This window comes from Leiobunum rupestre, chromosome 4 (genome assembly GCF_980474605.1).
Source record: "Leiobunum rupestre chromosome 4, qqLeiRupe1.1.hap1, whole genome shotgun sequence".
Taxonomy (NCBI): domain Eukaryota; kingdom Metazoa; phylum Arthropoda; class Arachnida; order Opiliones; family Sclerosomatidae; genus Leiobunum; species Leiobunum rupestre.
The window spans coordinates 53337210-53360935 of NC_143387.1; the positions used below are offsets into that span (position 1 = coordinate 53337210).

The 23726-nt window shown below is 38.8% G+C and overlaps 1 protein-coding gene across 5 annotated transcripts; it reads right to left on the minus strand.

The window, feature by feature from the left end:
* Nucleotides 1-2976: 2976 nt before the first annotated feature.
* On the minus strand, nt 2977-23470 carry hiw (MYC binding protein highwire). Of its 5 annotated transcripts, none has more exons than XM_090173244.1 (59): nt 23371-23470; nt 22935-23185; nt 22802-22877; nt 22505-22726; nt 22287-22440; nt 21990-22222; nt 21777-21912; nt 21589-21701; nt 21460-21525; nt 21301-21397; nt 21164-21234; nt 20963-21104; nt 20812-20891; nt 20352-20556; nt 19761-20292; nt 19517-19698; nt 19277-19453; nt 18916-19120; nt 18734-18848; nt 18434-18677; nt 18283-18361; nt 17835-18217; nt 17645-17772; nt 17352-17578; nt 16916-17289; nt 16554-16852; nt 16229-16495; nt 15978-16169; nt 15709-15918; nt 15323-15636; nt 15130-15266; nt 14219-15067; nt 13582-14147; nt 13355-13526; nt 13035-13135; nt 12719-12970; nt 12411-12641; nt 11995-12355; nt 11849-11929; nt 11415-11762; nt 11066-11354; nt 10842-11001; nt 8763-10779; nt 8486-8685; nt 8267-8428; nt 7666-8208; nt 7542-7607; nt 7049-7480; nt 6734-6985; nt 6346-6674; nt 6199-6289; nt 6016-6135; nt 5850-5957; nt 5427-5792; nt 5165-5353; nt 4985-5092; nt 4708-4917; nt 4022-4295; nt 2977-3324 (listed from the first exon to the last, which is right to left on the minus strand). In XM_090173244.1, exons 2-59 carry the CDS (start codon nt 23087-23089, stop codon nt 3209-3211), a joined length of 14808 nt encoding a protein of 4935 aa, XP_090029370.1. In that variant the 5' UTR covers nt 23090-23185; nt 23371-23470; the 3' UTR covers nt 2977-3208. The 5 variants fall into 5 exon arrangements, with proteins under 5 accessions (XP_090029370.1, XP_090029373.1, XP_090029371.1 ...); XM_090173247.1 differs by having other exon boundaries at nt 20361-20556; nt 23324-23439; XM_090173245.1 differs by having other exon boundaries at nt 19277-19450; nt 23324-23439.
* Between the last annotated feature and the right edge of the window lie 256 nt (nt 23471-23726).

Consider the following 23726-nt stretch of genomic DNA (forward strand, 5'->3'; position numbering starts at 1 on the left):
GCAAATTAGAATTACCTTGAGCCATTGGTTCAAGGTCCTTCAAAATTTATCTCGAAAGCCATTAGAGGTGCGGGAATGGTTCCCATTAGAAAAATGCGCGCCAACATTTTTCAGTCAAAATATCTTTGACCCTATTGGTCAAATTACGTCGGGTTTAAATCATTTCAACATAAATTGGGATGGGGAACACTTTTCTAATTGGAACCATGTTTCTATCTTTAATGGTATTCGAGATACGTCTTAAAATGTCAAAATCATACCTAAAAAGCAATTTGAATTATTACCGTTTTTTAGTTAACACCATGTCAGAAATACATGTATTTCTGATCATGTATATTAAAATATACAGGTGAAACAACTGCGATTAGGACTAATGCATTTCGATCTCGATTGTTGACTATTCTGGCTTGGGTCTATTTCATTTATCGAATAATCATTAACTATTATTGGATATTTTTCTTCCTCGAACTGGATGAATACATTGATACATTTTTGTACGATTTTGAACATTTAAAAGTTAATAGATGCTTTGGTTTTTCCATGGCAGTTATTGAAGTGACAACGTATCTTCTAACGACCAATGTAATATTTTTAACGTACGTCTACGTTATCGTAGTAGTTAGTTCTCTCGATCAACAATGGTCTATATTTATTAGAAGTGTGCGATACGTAAAACATCTAAATTATCAGTGTTTATACCAAACACATACGGACCTCTTAAAAGTGACTAAAACGTGTACCGATTGTATTAGTTCTCTGTATTTTATTTGGCTTATTGACTGGATGGTGGCATTTTTTGTTGACGTACCCAAAATAATCCAAGCCGTATGGGAGAGTAAGTTGTAATATTTTTTAACTAACATTTTTACCATTACTTATTTATCTATTCTAACCCTAGGTTATGTCTTCGACATTGTATACTTTACGATTCAAGTTATAGCGACTATTTCAACTTCGTTGTTAGTTTCTATAACGTTGGCACTAATTTATTCTAATCAGGCGAAATTGCTCGCAAATGTGCATCACAAAATCTCCGCGCAAAATACTGACGTACGAAAAGATTGCGACGTGGAAGCCACGTTCTTTTTTAATAAAATGATTACTGGTTGTAATTTAATGCAAATTCTAATATGGAAAAGTTTCGTTGTCACAAAAATATCTATTCTAACTTTATATTCTGTTGTTACAAGTTTCATAATATTTGTCATTGAAGAGCTATCAAAGAAATCATTTTGAGGGGACCGAACTTAATCAAGTATCATGAAAACTAAAGAATAAAAGAATTCATAACCTTTGGTCAGTGGGGCACCCATAGGCGGAGGACCAGGTGACCTAGACTATCCAAAGGCTACATACGGAATAAAATATAATTTTTCCACAAGCCTCCGCTTGTCCCCCACTTTAATTAATTTTTGGGTGCACCACTGCCTATGATCACCGTTAATCATTTTGTAATATAATGACCAGGACCCTGGGAAATGTAATTACCAATTCCCAATGATAACCCGCAGTAATTTCACTGAAATTTGTTTTTCTAAAGATATTTTTGGAATGAAGTTGCGCCTTTAAATGCCTTTTACGAAATAGAAATGCGATCTAGCTACAACAGATTGCAAAAGAGCTATACTTGACAATTTGGGAATAAATACTTTTAAATGTTTTAAAATAATGCTTTTTCCTTGTACCGTTTCTATGCGGCTTGGCCAACTATATTTTGCCAATAGTTGCCTGTATCGGCTAGAAATGGCGCGAGGCGACAATAACCCTGACTCCGAGGGTGGGGCTTCAGCGTCCATTCTGCCACGGGAGAGTTTCGTTTGGCCGACCACAAAATACACGTTACGCCGACTGTCCATTCTCCGACTGCACATTTGTCCGACTTCTCCGTTGGCCAAATGGACTGCTCATTTGGCCGACTGCTCATTTGGCCGACTGCTCATTTAGCCGACTGCTCATTTAGCAGACTGCTCATTTGAACGACTGCTCATTTGGCCGACTGCTCATTTGGCGGTTGAACGATACTAGGTGCGTTTGGCTAGGTACTGTCCTCTAGGTCGCGTTTTAGAAGACCCAGCTTGGTTATAAAGAGCGGGGCTGGGGGGGGGGCGCCGTCCGGCCCCCAGTTCTCGAGCGAAGTGAGTGCGCGGCGCCGTCAGGCGCCAATACTTAGAATACATTGCCCGTTCTATAAGTCAACCTAACACTAAAGACATAGTATAGGACAGGCTATAGTATAACAGTCGGTCAAACGAGCCGTTCATCTGACCGACTGAGCTATCGGCCAAATTAGCAGTTGTTCAAATGAGCAGTCGGTCCAATGAGCAGTCGGTCCAATGAGCAGTCGGCCCAATGAGCAGTCGGCCCAATGAGCAGTCGGCCCAATGAGCAGTCGGCCAAATGAACAGTCGGTCAAATGGGTTGCTCATTTGGCCGACCCGAATTTCGGTCAAAAGGGTAGTCGGCCATATGGTCTGCTCATTTGGCCGACTGAAAAGTCGACCAAATGAGCTGTCGGCCAAATGGGCATTCGGACATATGAGGAGTCGGCCAAATGCACCCCACCATCTGCCACTGATGACACCCCTGCCCCCGTTCGTTAGTCCACTAGCTTTAAATTATTTCCAATAATAATAATAATAATAATAATCAGCTAGGCTAATACCCAACACACAATCGATTTCCTCACAGTATTTTTAATTGTAAATTTGTGAGTGTGATATGACAAAATCGCGGGTGCAACATTATATGCGAAGGAAATAAAAAGCTTCTGCAGAATCAAACGTGATTTGTTTATTTGTACCTGATTGGACGCCTGCCTACCAGCCCCCTATGGTTTTTTAGGGACAACCTGTGCTAATAAATTAATAGACAATCATACTAAGAAAGACGTCCAATAACAAATTGTTTTCTTTTGAGCAAATAGACCAATCAAATAAAGCATATGAGTTCTAGTAGTTTTTAAAAAATATTATCATTTTGCTGAAGCTTTTTCTTTCATAAATATTTTTCGAATAAACATCTCAAAAGTAAATGGAGCAGTTTTTATTACTTCACTTATTTTTCACAAGACAGTAATACTAAATACAGTTTAATATTATACAAAGCTAGTTAAGAAATTGTCAATTTTATGTACAATATTATATAGCTTGGATTTAATAATTAAAGTACTCTTTAATTGGTCCAAGTTTATAAAGACAGCCAAAAATGATTAAAATGTGTGCGCATTGCGGCAAACTCCACAACCTAGAGCAAATTCCTCGCCAGTTGGGGGATGTTTCACGTGTAGGGGGCATTCTTCTGTTTCCAATTGTTTAGCTTTAGGTCCTTCAAAGCAAATCAAATATGAGGCATTCAATTTTGATATTATAGACTTATCTTAAAACTCAGCGCGAGAAAAGCCTGTTAGAACTAACGTTAGAAGCAGGAAACCATAATGCTACTTGGAATGATCAGCTTCCCATATTCACCATAGTATTTGGTCTTAGTAGATTGGGCCTAAATGACTTTACACTGTTAAAAAGAGTGGGTATTTCATCATGAAAAGGGGTTGATCTGTAATTCACGTACTTGGATGATTAAAAAGAAGGGGAAATGTGGTACATAAGCTATTTAGCTGTTACACCCACATGACTTTGTATAAGATATTCCAAACCTAACTAACTGTAGAGGGCGCCACCTAACCAGGAGTTGTGGCTACCCAGCTTCCCACCAGGCCGGCCTCCGTCATTCTTGTTCCTGACTCCAACCAAACCCCTAGCATCTAAACTTTCCCCTTATCATTTTCTATGTAAACATTGTTCCAGTATTAAATAGCATTTAATTATTATTAACGAACATAACATTAGCCATAGCTTAAATCTACCAATTCTCGAAATATTCTCATGTAACACCTGCCCACAAATATCTGCGACAAGGCTTGCAGAGTATACCAAATTATCATTCCAAACAGGGTTATGGATTCTTATCACAAGCTATATTAATTTTATAGATCAATGGATTTATATTATAATTAGAACATTACCGGCTGGGCAATGAGGTAATTCTTGTTTCGGAAGATTAGTGACTCGTTGAAAGTCTTCGTGACAAGCATTGCAAAAATGAGTAGTTCCGAAACAAAAGAAAACGGCGACAGAGCAGCAATAGCGGCACTTATATTCAAGAAAATCGGTTCCATGTTTCGGACACATCTGAGCTCGAGAGACATCGGAACAGGCTCCACATACAAGTTCAGTTGGATCATATTCTTCACCAGGACCTGCATCAATATCACAACGAGCTTCTCCTCCGTAATAAGCCTATAAGCAATTAATTAGATATTACTACACAATTTGCTATAAAATAGCAGTGATGGGCATTTTAGATGAACATCTACTACAATTCAGCTTAAACACTTATAAATTATTAAAAGCTAATTCGGAACCAAAAGCGGTGATACACTTTTGAAGCCCAATTGATAATTAAAAGCGGCGCCGCTCTTTTGGCTGCGAATTGGGAAAGAAAATAACATAACTTCTCACTAATTTTCAAATAAATATTTTTAAATTGATATATTTATGGGGAAAAAACTTAATAAAATCAGTGCTCCTCAGTTTTTGAGCTCACTATAGAAACGCAATAGGCGCAACCCTTATTCCCATTTTTCTCTTTTGAAAACGATAATTTCCCACTCGAATGTGCCCATCACTGTATAATAAAATATATTCATACCTTTTTGCATTTAAAACAAACATAATAAGCGTAGCGTTCCATAGCAAAAGCTGCAGGATCTTTGTAAAAACGGGCCCCGGGAGTGGCGACTGCTTCAGATTTCAATAGTCCCTCATACTCTAGCCGCATCAAAGCTTTTCGTTTCACATCATCATACAAAACCCTGATGGAATCCAAGAGATCTTTCAATACTGGATGTTCCATGGGAGCCTGGTTGAAAAAAATTTACAAAAATTAAATACATGCACAAAGAAAAGAGAAAAATAAGCAACGGTACTTTGCAAATAGGACATAAGGAAAACCCAAATGTAATTCTCGGTCCAGACCAACGTTTTTGAAGTACAGTTCGGCAACAGTGAAGATGGAAAACATGGCCACAGATCAGCTTTAATAAGGGAGAAAAAATAATACTTAGTGTTAGATAGCATAAGTTAACGGAGCAGTTTTAAAAACTTACCAGAATGGCTGGAGCACAAGCTAAAGCTTCGGTAAAACAAATCATGCACATGTCATCTGCATCCTGCTTTAGACCAGACATAATTCCACCACAGCCATGCAAGCAAGGCAAACAAGAAGATTCTGTAGAAATTCCTCCACAAGAATGACCGCAATTGAGCATTTTGGTGCATGCATTGCGAGCGTGTTCCTATTTAAATGAAAATCAAATTAAAAATAAGCAGCGATATAATAATGATTTAGAATTGATGAGAAATATGTACTTGGCATTCTGGTTCACCACAAACATTTCCAATGGCCAAAAGCCCTGAACTTCCTGTTGCGCCACAAAACCGACAAACTCCTGATGTGGTGCTGCTTTTGCTTCTAGTTCCCTCTCTAAATTCCACCATTGCCTTCAGAGTTTTAGAATCAGCCAAGGCCATCACCCAAAATAGTTTTGTACGACCACAGCCTTCGTGCAGATCAACTCTAATAGCTTCCTCTTCTTCTTTGAAAACCTGTCTTTGATGCAACCGCGTTTTGCGATGAAGATGTAAAAATCTGTCACAGTCAGCACACAAATTTCCACATTCATTACAAAGTATGATTGCCAAAGTTTCACCATCATCATGATTGTCACAGGTTGGCTAAAAACACACTACAGTTGTAACAAAAGTTTGTGTGTTGGTGAATGTACTGTTTACCCTAGGTAGTGCTTGTTGACCATCTACAGTACCAACCCACTGTCCAGAGGACAGTCTTTCAACATGGTCTTGGTCCAAGACACAAAGAGAAGCAAGTGCAAGCCAAAGCTATAAACCAACAAGAATTTAAGATAAGTTCATTGATGATATACACAGTGAATTTTACCGTAGGAGTACGTAAGCATTCGGATGGTGATCTAAGATTTTCTTCCAGTTTAGTCAAATTAAGGATATTTTCCGCAATAGCTCCTTTTGTAACCGTTGCCCATACATCTGATAGTTTTCCCTAAACGGAAGAAGTTAAGACATAAGTGATACCAACTAAAAATATTATGGTCAGAAAACTTACAGCAGCCATGTCTTTAAGGAGCTGTATGATTACTTCAGCTAGCTTCCGCACCATACAACCCCTCAACCACCATCGGGTACCAATATAATCTCTAAAAAAATATATTTGAATACCAATATCTAGCAAAGTTAAATTACTAAGTCAAACCTCGGGTGAATCGATGTTGCGAGGGTAACAGTGGTAACACCTTTGCCCAAATTTGGAGCACCTCCTTTAACTTTTGTCTGCACAGTAAGAGCTTTAGCGATACAAGAAAGGAAGACATCTAAAATTCCCATTTTATGAAGATCAAATGGTTGCTCAGTTGCGTTATTAGCTGAAGAAGTAGATGGTGCATTTGGAGCAATGGCAGTTGCACCTTGAGTAATTCCAGTATGAATACTGAAATCGGTTGGAGGAAGTGCTGGAACCCCCAATATAGAGGCTAACATTTGTGGTGTTACATCGGGAAGAACGCGCCGAAGTAGCGAAGTTACCTGAACAGTTAAGTGGTTATAACAAATACACAATTTGCTAGTAAGTTAATTAAATCCACCTGTCTTTGGACTCTCGCCGATCCAGTGTGTAGCAAACTGAAGAGATCTTTCAATAATCCAGCCTGTTGTGCCAAGTAAGCTCGTCCAACACTTGAACCACTCAATGCCAATACCATAGAAAGCATTTCAAAGCAATAGGCATCTGATGATTTTGAAGCTTCCGCACCATTTTTGCTACAGAGCACAGTTTCCCACTCATCCCGGACGCGTGTCGCTTCTTTGCGAATAGCCGCCACTATGTGAGTACAGACCTGAAATAACACCTCAGTAAGATAAAAATTCTAAATAAAATTCAAATAATTAGATAGAATTACCTGCTTCTGTAAATGAGTAAGTTTGCTTCGGCTGAAGAGTATGCCAACCATATGCTCTTTCAAATCATTGCTGGTTTCCATTTCTCCACTCATTAAAGTTGGTTCAATGGCAGGGCCCATTCCATCAGCGAGATCTTCTTTTCCGCTGGACATGTTACTTTCATTTTCACCCAGAATTAGCTTTCCAAAAACCTGAGAAGTTAACAGTCGGAAAACTTTCAGAGTTTCAGCTTCGCAATTCTTCTGTTGAATTCTATTGGCACCCATGATCTTTCCAATTGCCAAGGACTCTTGACCAACTTGCCCCAGAATTCGAACTTGCCGCAAACGAAGAGTATTATCTGGTCCTTTTAATTCTAGTCTAATGGTAGTATGTCTGTTATCTGGTATAAAGCAACTAAGCCAGCCAGTAAAACGATTTTCCACATCAACCTGCATATACAGAGAAGATAACATGTCAGGTTAAGTAAAAGTAAAGTATTATGTAATATACCTGTTTTAGCTTCTGCAACTCTTCAACAGAGCATCCAGACCTAAATATTGCACTTGAAACTTTGTTCTAAAAGGAAAATGAAAAATTATTATACATGTTTTAAATGCATAATATTGTTATTTACCCCTAAATCTCTGCAGTTATCAATATGGATGTAGACCACTTTTGGCTTGGTTTGCGCTCCGCACATAACAGAAAGTACTTTTGATTTGTTCCTGTCATCATCTCCGCTCTCCCAAAATGTTTCGGTCGAATTATCGGTCAAGCTGCTGACCATTGCTTGCCTACTAGAAGCTTTAATCTCGGCTGATGATGTAAGATCCTTCAGCCCTTCCACCGATGATACAACCTTATCATTCTCTGAGGCAGCATTTCCAGAATCATCTTCTTCCTCCGAGCGGGATAAAATTTTTGAAATGTTGGAGAAAACATGACTCTGATGAAGAAAACTATGGTCCTCCGGCAAAAATTTCAAACACCAGCATTTCATAGCCATCTGTTGCAAAGCCGAGCCAACTGGCAGGAGCATCATCAAATCAGAAATGGTTTGAAGCAGTGCGTGGAATGTTTGAGGCAAGGGATGCACGGATTCACCGGCAACTGTTATCTCAGATAAAGGATGCTCGCAAACTGTTAAGTCTTTATCCTGCAATTGAGATTCAGAGAACTAAAAGAATCAAAAATTTAACTGAGTGGTATTTTTCCATAATTAAGGACAAAATTACAGTTTCTTGGTCCTTCTTTTCCTTATTGTCATCATCAAGATTGGTCTCCGACTCTTCATCTCTCCTGTCTAAAGGAGAAGGAGCTAAAGCAGCAACGAAGCACCAGAGAAGATCATGCAGCGATATTGGCTGTGTTACGCTTCTAATTAGCCAATTTAAAGCCTGGGGAAAAAGTATTTTAGTCAAAATAAAAATTGTAATACAAATAGGTGAACAAACCTGCATGCCATAAACTCTGCAAGCAGCTTTTCGAAGTGCCTGTTTCATTGCCAACTGCAACCTATCAAGGTCATGGTGTTGAAGCATAAAAATCATAACGGGTCTTTGCAGTGGAAAATCCAAGACTGGTTTTTCCATGGCAATATTAACTAATTTCGTTAAAACTGAAGATGGTTGGCACAAAAATGAGCTGCTAGATTCTGAGGGGGAGGGGAAAACTCATCTGTCACTGGGAACTTATTTACTGAAATGTTAATAATAAAAAGAGAAAACAGACCTTCACTGCCACTACTGTTCCTTTTCCTCATCATGATAACTCTCCCTTCCATTAATCCTTCTCCATCTTGTTTATTCCATTCTTTGGATGTGAGACCAACAGATATTGAACGATGGAATGATCGAGTTCCAGAAAAGCTTGCACTGTCCCTATTTCCTCTAGGTTTGCGACGTTCTACTTTGCCATTTGGTGGAGGTGAATTGTTAGGGTCTCCATTTAAGGTCATAGACCGTAAAATACCAGAGGCAAGACCCATAGTTGAGTCAAAACTGGAAGCCATGCCACCAGCGTCACCCAAATTCTGCAAGACTTTTATATCATCTTCTGATAAGTACTCTTGACCCAGGATGTTATTATATTCCTGCTGCACGCCCAAAGCATCCAAACACTGAAATGGACCAACTGGAAATGGGTTATTCTCTAAGAAATCACCCTGCTCCAATAGACTAGGCATTCCAAAAATACTTCTTCGTAAAGCGGCGGAAGAGTTAATTTCTCCCTGGTTGATAGGTTTATTCGATGGTAATCCACTACGTGTAGCGCTTGACAACTCCAATAGGAATAGTGCATTATTTTTCATAACTTGATGGGCTTCCATAGGGGGTAAGGGTGACAATAAACGGCTGACTGAAGAAACTCCTTTTTTCCTGGACTTTTTAGCTCTTTCTCTAAGCATATTTTGTCGTTTTTGGCGCATATATTTTTCCCGACAAGCATCACAAACAAGATACCAACTGCTACCTCCAATCCCGCCATCACCGCAGTTTCCAGCCCATCCTCCGCAATAATTTCCGCTGCTATTGTAACCTTTTCCGCCAGCCTGATCCCCGCAACCAGGATGAGCTTGTCTCATATGGTAGGTAACAGGATGAGAGAAAAAGTGCCCACAAAGCTCGCAAACAGTCTCCCTTTCTGGGCAAGCAGCTACACCTGAAGCTTCCCCAAACAAGTGACTCCTAGATGCTGCAACCTGTCTATAATCTTTCCTTTTCTTCAATCTACGATCTTTGTCCCTATCACTTTTGTCTTTTTCAGATCGATGGAACACTCTAGCACCATTAGCAGGACTCGGCAATATTAATTGTTGAACTATCACTTTTAAACAAGCTGCGGAAATCTGTTCCCATAAATAAACAATGTACTGCAAGGACTGAGGTAGTTGGTCATTTCTCTCAGGAATCTGAGGTGGTTTTGGTTCTTCAGTTTTAGAGTTTGGCTCCTGTTTCACAAAAGTATTTGATGAAGTTTGAGTACTGGTACATGTCTGTACCCCATCCTCTGCATCTATGATCATAACCGCATTCCTTGATGAATTTTTGGCAGCAGCAGCACCCCCTTCATTAGAGGTTTGGTGTTCCTCGCGTATCGATACTGATTTCTTGGCTTTATTCTGAATTATATTTGCATTAAGAGGCGAACACCAAATTTGCTCAATGGTAGATGGAAGCAAATTCATTAGCCCAGGAGTTACTTCTACAGAGTGTCGAAGCCTAGCCCTCTGTTCACGTGTCATGGAAAGGGCACTGCCTGACTTTTCTCTCATCACAACTGGTTTTTGTGGAATTCGAACTTGATTCTTTGGCACATTAGGATTAAATTTTAGGAATGAAGCGCAAGCCATGGCATCATATACAAGCCCTTCGTGCCACAAAAATGCAGCAAAAACCGCCCGGAGACATTCCGCAACTGAAGGTGACATGGCTTCTTTAATAGGCTCTTTAGGAACTTTCTCTTTAGTAGGTTGAGTAGAATTTCTCTCAGAGACATTGTGAGTCGATCCAGTGACCGGGTGATGATGGTGATGGTGGTGATGATGAGGGGAATGTGACCTGTCTCTTTTGCTTCTTAACTGATGTCTGGACGTTCGATCCTTTCGGGCCATTTTAGGCGATAGACGCAAGGGCTGTTCCTCTTTCGCTCCTCCAGCTCCAATATTGAAATGACCTTTAGTATTATCTGGACTAGTCTGTGTGCCAGTTTGAGTGACTTGTTTTGTTGCGCAAACGGATGAAACTTCCTATAAAAATAATAGATGTTAGAAAAAACTTTCAAAAAATACATTTCAATATTGAATATTACTTTTTTGGGAGTGCCGGGTGTTGCAGGAGTACCTGGAGTTCCAGGTGTGCTAATTGGACTAATGGTATTTCTTTGGGTTATACATCCTATACAGCCTGTGGCTGAAGTTTGTGACAATTCCCTTAAAATACTGCTGAAGTGTGAACCTACACTCGTATCGCTGAAACAATAATTGTGTAGATGTGATTTTAAGAGTTTGACAAATACTTTAAAAGCCATATTACCTTTGCAATGAATTTCTTCTAACAGAATTATTACTACTGACACTTTTCGGAGACATAGATGAAGGTAAATGAGCAGGACTCCAACCATCAGCTACTCTGTGCCTGGGAGAAGCACTATAACTTTTAGGTGAGCCACTTAACAGAACTGAAGAATTTGATGGGGAGTCATAATGAGTGGCGCAAGTGGGACCAATACTCATATGGCGTGTTGGGGCAGGGACAGGAACAGGACTAGAACTAGAGCTACCCAGACGGGGACTGCTTCCTTCTTGCAATGATATAGTCCTTACTGAAAGCCACAATACAATTTGTACCATTCTTTATTTTTAATTATTGTACATATAATTACCTCGGTTAGTGTCACTAGTAGGTTTAGGACTAATACTTCTGGATTTACGAGGTGTATGTGGCGTTGATGGCGGCGTCTGTGGAGGCGTTGCAGCATTTCCATTGAAACGACTCTCTCCAATAGCTTTGACGAGTTCCTTGACTGACACCCCCGATAGCTCGGCTGGAATGTCACGTGACAGGGAACTACGACAATAGTCCATGTTCTTGGTGGAACTTTCTTCACGCAACCATTTTTGAAGGGCAGCCACGCGGCCTCCACTGCTGCTCAAGGAATCTTTTTCAGATTTATCAGTTTCAGTTTTTTCAGATTCTGCGATGGTATTCATGGAAGTAGAAGGTGTAGAAGCTGATCACAGGAAATATAGGCTTAAACAAGTCTGCTCTACTGAAATAAGTTTGACGTTAAAAAAATAATAATATATATTTAATAACCTGGAGAGCCAAAAATAAAGGGACTGGTAGTTCCAGATGAACCTCCTTCTTGGTCTGATGTTCCACTTCCAAATGTAAACACTTGTTTGTAAGAAACTTTGTAAGATGTTTGTATAATTGTTAAAAGGTAAACCAAAAAATCTTACTTGGAGCACTTTGACCAGGTGACTGGCCAAAGACAGCAGGTACTGAAGGAGCCACAGTAGCGAAATCATAACCCTTCTTTACCGTTATGTTAGAGCTTGAAAATGCGGAACTGACACTAGGGACACCAAATCCCACTCCATTTTCATGAGTACCTTTACCCGCAATTGAAAATGGAAGAACTGATGTACTGCTATGGTCATCATCACTATCTCCAGCTTGCATCATTTCCGCTTCATGTTGCAGGTATACTACGTCTGATCTTGATTGCGCTAAAGACCAAGCTTCTCCATCCGCATTGAAACAGTAACGCTGCATTGTTTCTTTATCCAGCCTGACCCATGAGCCATCCGCGTTTACAGCCTTAAAAAATAAATGATGAGACTTGTATATGCATATACGTATTTAAAATAATTACATCTTCCATGACTCCAATACTATTTCCCAAAACCAACATTCCAACTGGCGGAGATTTTAAACTTGGTCTACTACGAATATTATGTCCACTAGCTCCACACATCACTACGTGGTAAGTTCCAGGGCCTCTTTTGTGAAATGGACGATGATCTTTTGAATCTTCGCCAGATGGTTTTTTCTTTATAAAATGACCAACATCTCGGAAAAACTCTGCTAAAACAGATTTTGGTTCCTATGGGAATCACAATCCTAGTTAATTAAGCAACTAGAAAAGAAGAACTTGCATTTTTTTTAAATTCAAAAACTAACTTCGACTGGGATTAAAAGTGTTTTTCCTAAATGTTGATTGTACTGCAAGCACCAGGCTTCAATGTATCCATTATGGCAAAACTTCTTCACTGTCTCAGAGCTCAACCTGACCCATACACCATCATCATTGTGAAGTTCATCCACAAAGGAAATAGTTCCATTTACTGGAACAATTCCAATCTGTTCACTTAGCAATGAAGGATGGCTTCTTATCCGAAGACCGGCACTGTAGCGTACTACAAACTTACGAAGCTGGAAATATTGGCAGGTATTATTTTTATTGCATGCTTTTATTTGTAAACAAAATATAACTCACTTTACTAGGTTGATGAGTAGACTTCTGAGAAACTGCTTTGGATGGTAATACTAAGCCTTGAGGTGGTTCTTTAACTTCAACGGAGCGGAGTTGAGAGCCTCCTATTATAGAAATTTTCAATAAAAATGAATGAAAAACGAATATTTTACATTTCAATGTTTAAGATTCGCTCTAAGTCCACCTCTGATATAATATTTTTCGCTTCATTCCTACATTAAAAATTAACACAAAAAAACCTGCGCCAAGATCAGGGTGATCTGAGAACGCTCTTGTCTCTTGACCAGTAAAAGGTAAGTGATATTAAATAGAAGATAACAAACCCATTTCAAAACCGTCAATAGAGGCCCTTAAGAGGTACCAACCAACTGAACCAGGGGTCCAATTAGCTACATAAGAGCCGTCATTATTCGACCTTACTAACATATTTTCAATTAACCGCTTTTTGGTAGGTGAAACGTATCTAAGCTCTTCGAAAGAATAATTTTCATATGGCTGCCAAAACACAATGCATTAGAGTGATTCAAAGTTTTTGTTACAGAGTCAATACCTTCATCATAGTTATGGCGTAATAGAACATTTTGTCCTTTACAGTAATTTCATAAGGCGTTTCCAAATTAGGGGGAGGATGGCCCCCAAAACAGGTCATAGACCCAGTGTCTGGTTTGCTGACTTTCATCAACTTCCTATTGGCATCTCCATCTTTATCATAGGCAGTAAGAGGAACTGCTTTTACTTCCACCTTCAGAAGTGGTGAATAAACGACCTTGCCATACTGATCCTTAGTAATGACTGTGATAACTGCTGGCCAGCCACATTTGAGTTCATCCTGACTGCAGTGTAACTCGCATTGCTTAGGATCTACATAGGGTTCAGGTTGGAGCCACCTGGCTAACCTTCCACCGCTTGTACCCGCTGTACAAGCAACAAAATCCTTCAAAAACGGTCTTTCATTTGATTGGCTGCTAAAGGGAAGTGTGCCTTCAAGAGCTTGGGTGACGCTGGGTGGATGAGCCAAAGCAAACCCTTTACAAAGTAGTTGAGAATGTGCATTGTACACCTGTTGAGCCAGATCTTCTATTACTTCCAAATCTTCGTCAACTTCATTTACAGATTCTTTAAAGTGTAATGAAAACATTAGATTTTATAATAACAAAAGAACTTAAAAATTGACCAAAAAAATCTACCAGGAGGCAGTAAGAGATCTTTTCTCATGAGAGACGCAGCACACATGCCTCCTAAGTACGCCAATTCTCTTTCCAAATGAGCCAGCCCTTCCCAACCAAATTGCAGAGACATGTCAGCAACATTTTGGTTTTGCTTAATCATATTGTTGCCCAAATTTGGGCATTCAAAACCCACGACTTGGCATCGAAAACCATAAAATGTCGCTTTTTCATCTTTGACATAGTCCGATGCAGTTTCGAGAGAAAAGACAACTTCATTTCCAGGAAGAATTATGGCTGAATGTGGCCAATCAATTGGCCCACTGAATTTTCTTAATACTGGCCAGTATGGAGTATAGTCATCATCATCTTCAGGTACAATAGGTAAAACGGATCCAGATCCAGATGAGCTTGAGTTAGTCAAGGACAAATTCACAACGTTCACGGCTTTTGGAAATGTGAAACCTTTCTGAGACCCAACAGCGGGTATGTAAAGCTGTAACGAGTCTTCAGCCTGAGCAGTACCGCATTGGGAATCAAATTCCAAGGCCATCCAGCGTACATTGCTAGGGAATGCTACTCGATAATTGGAAACAGTTGCTGGGCGGTAAGGATGATCACTTTCTACGACAGCATAATGTTGAGAGGTTGTGTTTGACGAAGCAATGTCTTCCACTTTGTTAGTAGGGAAGGACTTGAGACCTCTTTTGTTCAGTGTGGCAACAAGGGGCAAAAGGTCTCGGACCATGTTTAAGACCTGAACCGCACTCTTAGGATCTGATGTGGCTAGGGGACCCATGTGAGCCAAGGACAATGGAAGAAGCATAGTGACTAAATGCGAAGAACCAACGCAACCCAAAATATCAACGTCTGCAATATAAAACCACGTAAAGATAAGGTAAACATCGAAACAATTTTTAAGAGTTCATTACCTTCTTCAGCTTGAGCTTCCATAAGTATCTCAGCCGCAGCTCGAACCACAGTGGAGCAAATAGATAGAGCATTCCTCCTCGCTTGTAGCTCAGCAAGGTCGCGATAGCTCTGTTGAATTTCAGTATCTTGAGGAGTGCTATGATATATAAATTTAGTAAAAACAATTCTATTTGTTCATAAAGAAGTTCAGACCTGTAATAAAGTATTTGAGATATTTGTCCACGGGTATGATTTGTACCATTAAAACTTAAAGAGCAGTCGCTGAAGGTAAAAGTTGTTCCATCTGGACCCTTAACTTGAGTAAGTCCTCCATCTCCATTATTTGTTCGGTCACCGTGGTTACGCAGCCTTAAGGCATATTTGACATTCTCTTTAATAGGAATATTGCGTTGAAAGGTAATCTCAGCCACTTCCCCATAGCAGTCATCTGGTCCAAAGCTTCCACGAACAATTTCCAAAGTTTTCCATCGTTGAGTGTGAGATGGATCATTATTGCCCACACTTTGCTTGATTAGGTTAATATAATTAAAAGAATTATTCCTGAAGAATCTTACTCATAGATGTTAACAGATACATACATCATCCAAAAGCTCAAGCTCATAGTGCCTTTCATTGCCCCCTCCACCAAATATAGTCACTCCTTTAATTAAGATTCCCGGCCGATCAACACTAAAACATATTGCATCCGGTGACCCATTTCCAGTGTTCCAAGTTCGATTTTGGCTAACACGAGCAAATCTTGATGGAGTAACATGCAAAACTTGCCCTCCAACACCCTGAATATCAAGCTGGGGACAGTAAACATTTATGCACCATATTAAATTCAGGGAATCAAAATTTTACTTACAACAGTGCCAATTGTCTGCGATGACAGCTCAGCTATAATAGTAGCTAAAAGAGCGCAAGTGCTTGCAACTAGTTTAGGAGAGTGAGTTGTGGGTTCTTGTCTCAATTCAGCTCTCACGGGTCTAATTACAGCTGCTAATAGATGGTCAAGTACAGCCTTAAAATTATAAGGTCCCGAATGGCATCCTTCCCTCTAAAAAAAATTAACAATTAATGTACTGAAATAAAATAAGAGAATGTAACTGAACACACATCAGTTCGTTGTGTCATGGTTTCAACCAAAATAGGATATCGATGACTCTCGAGCGATTGGCCCATCTCTTGTCCGCTAGTTGTTCTTGATAAGAGACCATCTTGATTAGGCTCCAAGGGACTATTTAAGGTGGTTTCTGATGGAAGTCCATTTTCACTCTCCATAGATATTGGAAGAATTGAAGTCAAACGAATAGTAGGACTACACAATGAGGCCAAAACAGCAGCTAACAAATGATCCCCTTCCGCTGCGTCACAAGCCCAAGGCTAAGAATTAATACTCATTAATTTCTTTAGTTTTGATCAGTGTTCTTAAGTAACTTACAACATCAACAGTTAAAAGTAGATCACAAAGGCCTTTCCATTTGAGAGCTGCATTTGGATAGAAAGCGTGGTAGCATGCCAGAAATGTCTGTTGACAATCTTCCAAAACTGTAGTTAACATTCTGTTCAAAATGGGAGGTGTCACAGTCACTACGCCTTGGCTAGTGCTTCCATTCTGATAGCCTATCGGTGCAGAATTCAAAGGAATCTGATCGGATAAGATATGCCGCAATAAGACACGAGCATCTCCTATGCAATCAGCTAATTTGGGAGATTCAGAGTAGTTTTTGCGAGAAATAGCTGTCAAAAAGGTAAAAATCATAAAAAACCCAAATTTCTTTAAGTCAAAACCAAAAAACTCACGTCCATTTGGATATATTTCATTTATATAAATCCTCAAAAGATGCAAGGAAGATATGGAAATATACATCAACCGTTCCATGTCTAAAATTGCAGGTGTAGTTGGAGGAGTTGCAAATTGAGACATTTCACAGAGACTGGCTTTGAATGTTTGCCAGCTCCAGCGCAAAAGTTTAAGTAGTGAATGGAAGCAATCAGGAGTGACTTTTCTGGAAAATTCACGACTTAGGATACAAACTGGCTCTATTTGTCCCGATGGTTTCATTGAAGTTCGGTTATCAGGGGTAATTACGCGATATAGAAGTTGGGGTAATTGCCCAGCATTTACGTCTGTCCCATTATTCGATTTATTAGAGCTCTTGAAGTAGAAAACAATTCTGAAATAAGTAAAATCTTGAAAATAAAATTCTTTTAATATCCTTAAAGTTTGTTTTCTTACTGATCTTCAGTGGTGACAACAGATTGCCCACTGCTTCCACAATCACTACTTGGTCCTGATATTCTGGACCAGGTGACGTACCAGCGGTTAGCTTGCAACGGCACTGGCTCATCAAATAGTAAAGGAAATTTCTGTCTAGGACCACATTCATATGGAATCTCCTCAGTCTCGGCAAGTAATTCACCATCTGTTTCTTGGTCACCACCTTCTGGACCAATATCCAATAACTGCGGATTGGATAATATCTTAAATTAATTCTACAAAAAAACAAAGTCAAAAACACCCTTAATTACCTTAATTTTGGCTGTATACTCTCCTCGTCCACCAAAGAGACCAAATCCACCCAGAAGAATATCAGTATCAGCCATAAATCTTATAGCTTCAATAGAATGTCCTGAATAACCCCAACCTCCTCCATGGCCTTAAGCAAAATTTAAAAAAATTATTAAATGACTTTCTTGACTACTTGGGGAAATACCTTACTTTCAAATCGATTTACAACTGAGAAATCTTCTTTGCTGTAGACTTTGTTGACACTTTGCTTTTCTTCCTCTTCATTTTGAACAAGTAGACCTTGTTCGGAAGCCGTTGTCAATAGGTCCAAACAACCCAAAACATGCAAAGCTGCATGTGACCTTGTCAACCTATTACCAGAACTACAGGGAACAGATAACTCTGGGCTTAGCATATTGGGCAACACATAGCTTTGAATGGAATCAGAGGGAGTGATGGCTAAGGCTTCCGAAGATATAATGTTGTAACGACTGACTTCTTGAGTGATGGGGTTATAGCCCCATACAATATTGTATACGCTATCTAAGCATGTTGCAAATTCATTCAGTTCAGCTTGGTCTACTGAGTTAAAACTGAAATATATAACATAAAGTTGACTGTGTGAGGGAAAACGGTTTGAAATACTGAAAAAATGTACCTCCTGCAGGTCCCATCTACTTTATTAATCATAACGCAACGAAATGGTGAAACTTGGTCAATGTGATTGGGAATAATTCCTATTGAAAAACGTCTCATAGTAAACATTAAATGATGCAATTTTAATGAAATATTATATACCAATAACATACCAACACATTGTCTGTTGGCGATCACGTTAGCCCGAGTTAGGTTATGAGAATTGATCAATGATTCATCAATTTTGATGAATGTTTGATCTCCAGAGGCTCCAACCCATGTGGCTCTACGACCATTTTTCCCCCCTATTTTAGGAACTAAACCAGGAATGGCATGCCATGTGCTCTCTTTCCCGCGTTCTTTACGCGATGATTCTTCAGAGATAGTTGGTAAAGGAGTGCGTCCAAGTTGTCCTCTCTAATTAAAAACAATTTGAAAATTTTCAACTAAACTTTTAACTTCTTGACACTAACCTGGTAGCTTCCAAATGTATAAACTTGTCCTTGAGTTGTTAGTAAAACTGTATGACTACTTCCAGCTGCAACTTGAGTTACTGTTGCCGGTAGTTTAACCAAACAGGGGGAACCTCTGTATAACATATGAAAATCAGTACTTGTACAAGGAACAAAAACAAAACAATAGTCTTTGTAAATACCTGACAATAAAATCACCCAAACCAAGTTGCCCGTGTTGATTACTCCCAAACGTATAAACCTCACCATTTTCAATAAGTAGAATTGTATGGTGCATTCCACAAGCTATTTGAGTCACAGGTATTTCAAGTGGCAATAATAATTGTCCAGGAGACAGGGATGTTAATTTTGTTGTTTCTTTTTCATGATCACTTCCAGCTGTATCATCTAGAATGACAAGAAACACAATTCATTATAACAATGCCATCTTGTAGGAAAAATTGTGCTGAGCGGAATCAAGATATTAAAGCAAAAAGACTTAATGCAAACTGCAGACTATTTAGGTTCCATAGAGAATTTTACATTACTGATCAAAATCCATACCAGCGGATGCGACGGAAGATTTATCCTGATTATCTTTCGGAATGTTTCGAGATGGACTTTGCCCTTTCAAAGTAACTTTCAATGATTGCAGCATCTGTTTCCTCCTCTGACGTATCATTCTGTACTCTTCCATCCGTCTTCGAATTCGGTCCTCCAAGCGCGCTACTCCTCTCCCTGCTTGACACCGCCATTAGTATACCCTTAATCCCTTATGGAAATCATTTTTACAATAATATTTACCTCCATAATGAATATCAAATACAATAACATCAGATTGTTTATTATCCAAAGCCCCCCCTCCAGCTGCGAGTTGACTCCAATCTGCAGCCGCTAATTCAACTTCTTGATCATTCTCGCGAGAACACATTCTACAACAGCCACATTCAGAGCAGCCAGAATCACCAGCTCCACAGCCACAGGGTCTGAAAAAATTACCACTCATATTTAAGATTCAACAGCTACACTATGTAAAAAACGGCCTTACAATCCAGGGTTCCTATCAGGACGTCCACTAGCGATACAACCAGCTCCATAGCCCGTACATTCACCACACAAGGTACACACCATACACTGATCATGTTTCCAATTATGCTTTCCTGGTGCACAGATTACATCTGGTTCCTCAACTTCTAGCTCCTCATCTTCGCCTTCCTCTTCAGGAGCTGTTGCCATTGCAATTGGCAAAGTGACTTCCTTCATGGTTGTAGAATGGCTATATTCTCTTCCACACTGCCCTTTATGATTGATACCAAATGTGTACACTAAGCCTTTATTCGACAAAACCACTACGTGGGCTTTTCCCAAAGCAACTTGAGTCACCATAACGTCTTTCAGATCATTTACCAGGCCAGAATTATGGTCTGTGTGAGCGGTATCTTTACCAAAGAGATATAGACCACCTTCTAGAGTAACCAATGCTGATGTGCCATTGTTGCAAGCGCTGTAAGTAATTCGGTGACCTTCCATTTTAATCATTTTCTTTGGCTTGACAGGTTTTGGTTGTCTTCTTCCCTTAGCTAATATAAAATATAACAAAATGTAAAAAATCCTAATAATTCTTTAATTTTTCAATTACTTTGATCACCATCTTCACCGCGCCTAGCGAGCCCAGCAAAAAAAGCACTTCCATCTTCTGAAACAAGAAAAGCGTGTTGACCCTCGTGCCCAACAGAAAAATGGACGATTTTGGGTGACTTTGTTATGGGTAACTCAGTCCATTTATTTCCAGATCTTCCGCTTTGCTTTATACCCAAACTCTGGCTTTTGCCCGCAAACATAACCTGAATAAAGAATCTATACTGTAAGCCAATCCAGATATATAGAAATACATGTATTAACAAAATCATAGAAATGATTGTGCTGAGGGGAACGAAGTAATTAGATATTGAGAAATCTAACACACAGAAACCTCACCAAATACCTTAATCTAGGAAACGCAAACAAAGTTTGTGAAACAAAAGCAGCAACTACTAGTGCTGTCCTGTTTTTTAGTTTCCATACCTAATCAATCAAGTATTTCTTTAAAAAAATAATACCTTCCCAGTCATAGTCCTAAGAATCGCAAAATCTTTTCCACAGCCAATACTCATTGGTTCATCTTCATTCAAAGGCAATGCTAAGACAAGGATAATGACTTACATTAAAAAACCGACAAGTCATGCAGAAATAATGAGGACTATTACTTACTGACAGAATGAAAAGTTAATTCTTCATCAAACACACCCGAACCAAACACATCCATACACTTCCTGGCCAATTTGAGGGTTAATTCATGAATGCATGGCATCGGAGAAATGACAGATTTAAAAGTCCTAATTACAAAGCTATCCTAAAATAACAATAAAAATGTGTAAAAACAACCATGAATTTAAGTTCTTAAACATTTACATCTTTCCCAGCCGTGATCAATCCCAAATATTCCCCATCGCTGAAACAAGCGCTGGAACCGCAATCGGGAGCTAAAAATCCAATTAAGGGATATGAAATATGGTACGAAGACCAAAGTTAAAAATTCAAAATCTAACCATCCAGCTGAACAGGTTCGATTTCTTTTAGAGTTTCAGGATCAATTTTAATTAATTCCGTACTAATAAGACAATGAGGTTGAAAATAAAGATATCCCTGTAAGAGAAAAAAATTATTTACGATTGAATAAAATTTAAGAGCAATTAAGAGTAACTTACTTTAGCATAGCCCAGCCACCCTTTATCTTCACTCTTTAATCCACCCCTACACATCACAATTTGACCCTAAGAATAATAAAACAATGGTAGAGTTTTACACCCTTACATTTCAATTTGTTTTGTTATTACCTTAACAGTACCAGCGTAGCCGCTACCAATTTTATATATAGTATTACCCGACAAAATAAATAAATACTTCCCATCACAGACAATTGATGAGCTAATGCAAGCGTTAGCTTTGCCTAGAAACAAATAAAAACCACTAATTAGCAAGTTTAACATAATTATAAGTCAAAGTTATCTAAAATAAACCTTACATTTAGGAATCTGTACTTTGAAGGTATCACAGATAGAAGACTTTGGGATGCCATGAGACAGCCAATCAGGACGAACAGTTTTGCCTAATAAGACAGCGTGCACACTTCGTTGCAAGGATGTTAAAATGCCTGGAGTCTGAGTGAAAAGAATAATCATCAACCAATTTCATTTTATAGTAATATTTATATTTTTAACCTATTGCACTAGCTTACTGGAATTTCTTCGGCAACCAAGGGAGCTGCACTCATAAGCATGGCTGCAGTGGCACTAAGAAGTTTCCCGGTGTCTCCTCTCGCTATGACTAGACTTAATAAACAGGCACAGGCGTAAGAAGTCAGTGATGTGGCACTGGTGCTGTAGGAGTATTCGGTGCTGGAAGATGAAGATGAAGTAGCCGTGCTATGTTGACCGCTTGCAATATCCAATAGTAAGTCGAATAACGTGTCTGTTAAGTAATAAACACAGGTAAATAAAAAGTAAGCATGACAACTGAGGGGAGGGAGTCTTACCAATCACATCAGAAGGTTCCGATTTTAGACCTTCCGGTTGTTGGCCTTGTAACATATCTAATAAAGCTTGCAAAGACCGGGTGCAAAGAGCTGGGTGCTTTTTACGACTTTCTCGAATAAGCTCAAAAACACTACACAAACCTATACCCACAATCTGAAATTTTACAAACAGTTAGCTTCAACACTTTTATAAAATCCCCAAAAAAATTTGAAATTACTTTTGGAACCTTAACCAAACAATCGCGACTTTTCTCTTCTTCGTCATCTGATTCAGAATCAGAAATACGACTACTTGAAGTACGAATGAATAGTTGCGCCGATTCCCTAACTTGCTTATCAAGAACACACTGACGGACACAAGCAAAAACAGCAAATAAAGAAGGATTGCTTCTAATTTCTAAAAATGGCATTTGTTGCAGAGCATTCTCAGTATTTTCACTCTACAAAGTAAAACCCATTAATTATCTTCACTGCTTATAAAATAATAAGGTAATTATCTAGTCAATGATACCAACATGAACTTTGGCTCGTGCTTTATCTTTTAATTTATTATTCTTTTTCTTTTTGGTTTTCTTTTTGTCAATTTTTTTTCTGCAATTTAACATTATTAAGCCTAGTTTAAATTTCTGTAATAAGATTATGGCTTACTTATTATTGTCACTTTGAACACTAGCTCGAAACATCTCGTGGAATTCATCTTGTAGAATTTCTCCACTAATTTTTGAAGCGTGACAATGAGGTCCACAACGAAGCATCAAGGGATTCAAGCCCACTGACTTATTAATTACAGCCAACGAGCTCATTTTATTTTTAATAATATCTGAATAGCCCTCTAAGTTGACCTTGAAATTCGGTGTTCATGTTCCGTGGAATGACAAGAGATTCGCGATAACTAAAGACTGAAAGAGTTCCAAAGAAGGATAAGTTAAACCTTGGCCTCTAAATAATTTGCAGACTTCCATTATTTGTACATTATCTTTCCATTAAGCAACCAAATAAAATTATTATTAAAGACAATAACATATAGAAATTATTACCTAAACAAATATTATAAGAAATATCAAGCTAATCACAGTTTTTATACCAAGTGACGTAAGGTAAGAAAAAGCGTTCAAGAACCGGCGATCGCCATTTTGAATGTTATGAAAAATCGATAGAACTCCTGGAAATTCCCTTCCCCGTCAAGTTGCACATTTATGATGAGTGTCATGAGTCGTTGCGTGACAAATGTTTTGTTCTAAAATGAAGTAGTGATCGTATTAAATCTCAGGAGCTTAGCTTTCAAGTAATAAATTAATATACATAAAATAACAATGAAATGTAGAATGTGGTATTATTTATTATATTTATAGAATTTACCCCTTAAGAAGTAAAGAGCCACAGTGTAACCAAAAGTAACTTAGTCTATTTAGTTGTAATGCAAAACAGATTTTTTACAAA